Here is a 6,678-nt window from a genome sequence, read left to right on the forward strand (position 1 = left end):
CCATCTAATTTGGTGGCCGTCTTGAACAGTTGTTTATCACCAGTCATATGTCTGGAACACGTGCTATCAAAGTACCATTTCCCTTTTCGATTCTTCTTGTGATGTTCATGCAAAAAAGAGAGAAATTACTTGATTTTAGGTACCCAATCCTGCTTTGGTCTTGAATGGTTAGTGCTCTGAGTATTAGCTTGACTAGAGGGCTTGGGTCACTAGACTCATCTCCTGTTGTTCTTAAACCTGTAATGATTATAGGTATGACCTAGATTTCTGCAGTAAAAATATGAGGGGTTATTGGAATTTTAGAGACTTTTTCTCCTCTGATTTTAATCCTGCAATGGTTAGAGTTGTCCCCATTTTTTCCACAATGAGTACATGCATAAAGATTTCTAGTTCTAGTCAGAGATTTATGAAGAGTAAACTTATTTGATCTAACTGAACTATGACTGGTGGATTTTTATAATCCATTCGGTTGAAGTTGAAGTTCAGTAACTTCATCTTGAAGCATATCTCTCTCAATTTCACATACTTCCAATTTCAAAGCCTAGTCTTTCTTCTCTCTTTGGATTTTTCGAAGTTCATTCAGAACTTTCTCAATATCTGCAAAAGCAATATCAATAAATTCTTGGAGTTCATGACAGTTAGGACATGTAGAAAAATGTACCTCACTTGTTCCTTCGTCTGCCATGAGACCAAGTTCACCTGAGTCTTCATCGCTATCTTCTTTGATGGCCATGAAGCACATGTTGGCAATTTCTTCATGAACAGATTCTTCTTCATCACTCCAAGCTCCAAATGATTTCTTCTTTTGAAAGTTCCTGCTTAGTTTCTTTTTCAGTTCAGGGCATTCAGCTTGAATGTGTCTATGTTTTCCACACTCGTAGCATCTTCCATCATTTTTGTCATTCTCATTGTTCATCTTCCCTTTTCTGAAATTTGATTTATCTCTTCTGTTGTTTCTGTTTTTCTTCATCATGCTTGTTACAACTTTGGAAAGCATAGATATGTTCTCATCTTGTTCTCCTCCTCCTCCTCCTCCTCCTCCTTCTTCTTCTTCTTCTTCTTCTTCTAATTCAGCCACAGTTGCTTTAAATGCAACTGTCTTCTTCTTTTCATATTGAACTTGTCTGTCTAAGTGTGTTTTCTCAAACGCAATTAGATCACCTCTAAGTTCATTATAGGACATTTTGTCAAGATCCTGACATTCCAAAGCAATGACTTTGGGTTGCCAAATTGTGGAAAGACTTCTCAAAAATTTTCTGACTTGTTCTCCGCTTTTGATTGGTCTACCAAATAATTTTAAGTCTCCAAGGATTTTGCTCAACCTAAAAAATATTTCCTCTACTAATTCTCCATCCTTCATTTGAAACAATTCATAGTCTCGAACTAGGAGATCGATCCTTGTTTCTTTCACTTTGTTGGTTCCTTCGTATATGACATCTAACTTATCCTACATTTCCTTTGTAGTTTCACAGCTTGATATCTTTTCATATTGCTCTCCGTTGATAGCATTGTACAACAAATTTTTTGCCTTAGTATTCACTTGAATAACGGTTGATTATTCTTTAGTGTAATCATCTAAGTGAAGAGAATCATATGATACTATGATTTGACCGTTGTCGTCATTCTTTGGCGCAACTGGAAGATTTCCTTTTTTTATCATGCGCCAAACTTTAATGTCGTATGACATAGTGTAGGTCTCCATGCACACTTTTCAATGAGAGAAGTGCCGACCATTAAAGTAAGGAGGTCGTACCTGAGAAGTTTCTTCTTGAAATAGTGCTCCAACAACTGTATTTGATCCCATGATCTTTTCCTCACATGCTGTTAATCAATGTTCGTGAGTCTTGCTCTGATACCAATTGAAAGTACAAGAGGAGGGGGGATGAATTGTAACTAATTTAAAAACTTAGTCAACTTAGAAGAGACTTAGTTGACATAGATATATCAGCAGATTTGATTGACAATGAAAATAAATTGCAAAGAATTTAAAGGCTGAGAAAATAGGAGTTTTTTACTGGTTCAGTACCAGTGTGGTACCTACATCCAGTTCCCTTGGGTCCCAAAGGTTCTCTTTGATCTTCAATGGTTGGTTACAGTAGTTGTGGTTTTATGGATCGTTTACCACCAACTAGTTTTAGCAACAATGTTTTATAAACTTGACACAACTCATGTTTTTCTTCCTAACACTTCCTATCTTTTGAGACACTAGTTAAAGTAGGAATATAGTATATGTGCTAAGAACTAGGAAGACATAGAAAATAGTGGTAAGTTGCATAGTTGAATTCTTGAGTCTGCCAGTCTTCTTATATGAGATTCTTGAGTAGCCGATGCAGATAACCCTTGATTGAGGCACAAAATATTCTAAGAGTTTTGACCCAAGGAGTGCCTCCGAATCCTGCTCAAGAGATTGGCTGGATTCATTTACGTCCTTCCTTTTCGTATTTATAATCAGGGAAGTGATTTGTGGCTTGACTTGATTGATCAATCTTCAGAATCTCCAGATTCCAAATCAATCCTTGAAGTAGGGACTGTCCTCCTATAGCGATTGCACTTGATCTTGTTTCCTTTTTGATGGCCTTGACATCCTTTGATTTCACATTGTCCTTGCTGCATTTGATCTTGTTTCCTTTCTGATATCTTTAATATATTGACTTCCTTTGATTTAGTATTGCCCTCCTAATTTCCTGCAATTAAATAGATACAGTTAGATTTGCATTATTGTTATCATTGAAACTTTGGTGTAACACACTTCTCTGGAAATGGCAGGAACTCGGGAGGGATCAAATCTTCTGTTTTTACCGAACAAAGCGCCCCTGCCAACTTTGGTCTCGATCCTCATTGATGATCGAAAAAGGATCCTTGTTGGCTCGGCAAACGAGCTTGATTTGTCCCCATCGGAAAATTCGGGGACTGTATAGACGGAGTAAGTGGTCAAGGATGAACCGAGGAGATTCGGTGTTGTTCACAAAATAACGTAGGAGGATCACGATCCTCCAAAGAGACGAGTAGATTTTCCCGAGGCACACCTCGTATCTCTTGCAAAAGGCCAGAACTACTGGGTCTACCGAACCCAGCGTGAGGGGGTAAGTGTAAACATTTAAATACCCCTCCACATGGGTAGTAATATCGTCCTTAGGCCCGGGGACTACCACGTCCTTGCCTTCCTATTTGTAGTCCTCTCGGACTATGGGAAGGATATTTTCGGTAATGAAGCATATGTATCTCGATTCTTCTTCACCTTGGTATTGTTTGGTTGAGGCCTTCTCGACCTTGAAGTCATCCCTCATTAAACAGGCCCCAGGTATAGTGCTTTTCATGCGGGGCTCTGGGGCCGCTTCGGGAGCAGTCACTTCGGAAGAAACCACCTCGGGAGCAGCCGCCTCGAGAGCAAGCACCTCGGGAACATCCACCTCGACATCTGATGCCGGGTGAGAAGATGAAGAGGCAGCCTGCTGAGGAACTGATTCAGAAGTCTTAGCCATCGTGATCTAGACAATATGTAGATTTGAAGGAAAGATATGGAGGTTTGAAGAAAAGAGTATGAAGGTTTGAAGGTAGGATGAAGATCTGGGTAGAAACCTAAGAACAGTTATGAAGATTTGAAGATCAAAGATAAAGATATGAAGAAAGAGTTGATAGCCGCTAGAGAATTCGAAGGTAAAAGCTAGGATCGGAAAGTAAAAGAAGTAAAAAGGGTCGAAGCTTTTATAGGAGAAACTATAATCAATACGCGACGTTTCACATTCGGAGGCGACCAGCCGATGATCGACACATTTCCGAATTCAGAACGACGCGACTGATGGTACGTGTCGGCTTATTCATCATCTTGGTTGTAACGTACGAAAGAAGAAACTGGGGTTCATCTATCGTTTCCTATCGTTTCGGCGAAACTACTATCTGAGAAACGATGGGACTATCTATTTATGGGTGAACTCGGGGTTAGCGCACACCCCGAATTTCCGGTAAGTTAAACGAAGTAAGAAGTATGAAAGTATGAGATAGAGATAAATTTGAGAACTCTTTGAATCAAGGCTTGAACGGGGTACTCGCCGCCGGGTCTGACAAGACAACCCTCCCCGAACCCGGAAAGAGCTCCAAGACCTCGGAAAGCATTACAAACGGTTGCACACGACTAACAGAGGGTCGTGATATCCACACCCATCTGGATATCATGGCGCAGATCTCGCCCGATGTCGGTAGTGTATCAGCGATTGACGTGAAAGGAGGATTTTTACCTTTTTAGAATTGTACTAGGGATGAAATTCTCCAATTATATAAAGAGAAAATTTTTTATTTAATAGACACATGGTAACACGCATATCAAGGCAATACAAACTATTTTCTCTGCTTTCTAGCTATTGAAAGGTTCTTATTTTAATCATAGTTTTTCATATACATTTGATTTCGAATCGAGGGTCCGGTCGAGGACAAAACTATTGTTCAGCTTAATTATGAGCCTGAACCTAACGTCACAACAGGTTAGGTTATTCATTTTATATTTAATTTGTTTATCTAATATTCTTGGTTACTTGTGTTGAATCAATCCGCATATCCTTCAAATTGCGTATAAATTTAATTGTTATCCGTTTTAAGGGTAAACATGTGTGTGTTAAAGGAAAGTGAGAATGATATTTCTACTTATTTATATGGAAAACATTTTAAATTTGTTAAAATCTATTAGCGAAGGGACTAAAATCACATGATTCTATTAATTAAATATAAAATGTGCTCAGAAATACTAAAACTTGGATTTTCCAATAACCAAATTGCAATTTTCTTTTTTACATTCATGTACATACGGAGGCATCATGTCGACCATAATTTGTTTAGCGATCCACATGTACATGCAAATAAGGGCTTAGAATTAGGTCAAATGGAAATCAATCATTCAATAAAATTTTATAATTAAGAAAAATACTGTTATATAAACAAACAAAGAAAAAGATTCTCCAAATTTTTTAAATAGAGTATAGTTGTTAATCTAATAGGTGGTTGGGGACACCCTTAGTCAAGATCCTTAAAATAAAGATATGAGATAAACCAAAAACAATAAACACAATAAAAAGAAAGAAAGAAATTCTAGCCATGTTTTACTTTCTTGAACAGCTGGATTTTTGGTGACAACATCTTGATAAGGATATCTTTTTTATTTTCTACATTTTACTCCTCACGTGTATTTTGAGGGGGCAGCCAGCCTATAAACGAAAAGCCAAAGGCAAAACAAAAAAAGAATTTCATCAGGATCTCCCTTAATATTTTTTAAGTGCAGCTGGTATGCCCTTAGCTTGAATATGGAAAAAAGAGAATTCAAGTTGGAAAGGATAGCAAAGATTCTTTTTTGTTTCTGAAATTTCTATGGGTAAAAGGATTTTATAAAACAAAGTCAAATTTCAGTTTTAATTGAATATCTTAGTCAACTTCGATATCTGCCTACTTATCTGGGCAGTTAACTTCAAATTCTGCAAAAATTGACTACTAGCTCATGTTGTACCAGGTGTTTGAAATTGGTTTAATTATTCGGTATTTGAAGTCCACTAACCCGCATGTGTTTGAAAATTACTAAAGAGAGTAAAATGATCATTACACAAAGGTTTTTAATGAAAAGTGTTTGCTCCTTATTAACGATTTTTCATTTTCAAAACTAGAACTAGCATATATACCAAAACTACTTGCACCATTCACATGCAATCTACGTACTAATTCGTTTTCATTTACAAGCTTTAATTTCAGAAGACAAGGATTCTATATCAAGATATTTTTTTTTTAATCATGGATTTGCTTGAAGATATGCGTTGCTAATGTTACAGTGACTTCATTAATATGACCAGTAAATTTCCAATGAGAAACGGAAAAGATATTAGAAATAAGAAACAAAGTCATATATCACTAGTTGTTGGTCTATATTTGTGTGGAACGCCAAAATTGACCACGGCAGAAATATAGATAAAATCCTTGAAGTCCAAAATAGCAGTAGGATATTAGGAGCTGCAGCTAGAAAAAGGATTTGGATAAGAAGGAATATGCTAAGAAGAGGTTCAAAAGTGTTGTTTAATTATAACTTTTTGGGGGCATATTTACATATTCACACGAGAAGAAAATATCGGCAAAAAGTGTTTGGGGGAATAGTTTTGCGACTACTTGCTTCCACAGAAATACTTGTGATGTTGAAATTCATTTGTGGACTTTTCTAAAAATTAAAATCCATAAAATGCATAACCCAAAAAAAAAAAAAAAAAAAAGAGGTAATAGGAAATTTTTTATACATTTGCTATCTACATTTCTTGTATTATACTTGTATTTATTCACTTAATTATGTACTGTCAAATAATCACAGCTAAATTTAGGACTACACATACATGTATTTATGTGTGTGAATCTCGATTTAGACATAGTTAATTTAGTTTTAATATGTTGTCATGCTATGAACCATAAAAATTCAATTCTCTTGTTCAGAAATCGTATTTTCAAGGGAAAATGTCCGAATTTGCGACGATGGTTTTAAAGGTTTTTACTCAGTTACTCTTAATTTGTTAATGGTAGTTAATAATTGAGAAGAGAAAAGAAACAAGTTTCCCATCTTTGATAGAAATACAAAAGGAAAAAAATATTTTATTGAAGGAAAAGTCAAATTATATAGTCAACGATAGGTACTTGAATTTTATAATAAAATGAGTGTTG

The 6,678-nt window shown here is 36.2% G+C and overlaps 1 protein-coding gene across 1 annotated transcript; it reads right to left on the reverse strand.

Moving 5' to 3' along the window:
• Nucleotides 1-541: 541 nt before the first annotated feature.
• LOC138898660 (uncharacterized) lies at nt 542-1,360 on the reverse strand. The gene has a single exon (XM_070184741.1). It carries the CDS (start codon nt 1,358-1,360, stop codon nt 542-544), a length of 819 nt encoding a protein of 272 aa, XP_070040842.1.
• Nucleotides 1,361-6,678: the final 5,318 nt, after the last annotated feature.

This window comes from Nicotiana tomentosiformis, chromosome 9 (genome assembly GCF_000390325.3).
Source record: "Nicotiana tomentosiformis chromosome 9, ASM39032v3, whole genome shotgun sequence".
Lineage (NCBI taxonomy): Eukaryota > Viridiplantae > Streptophyta > Magnoliopsida > Solanales > Solanaceae > Nicotiana > Nicotiana tomentosiformis.

Coding starts and splice junctions, on each gene's coding strand:
- LOC138898660 (XM_070184741.1), bottom strand. CDS start 1,360: ATGAAGGATGGAGAATTAGTAGAGGAAATATTTTTTAGGTTGAGCAAA.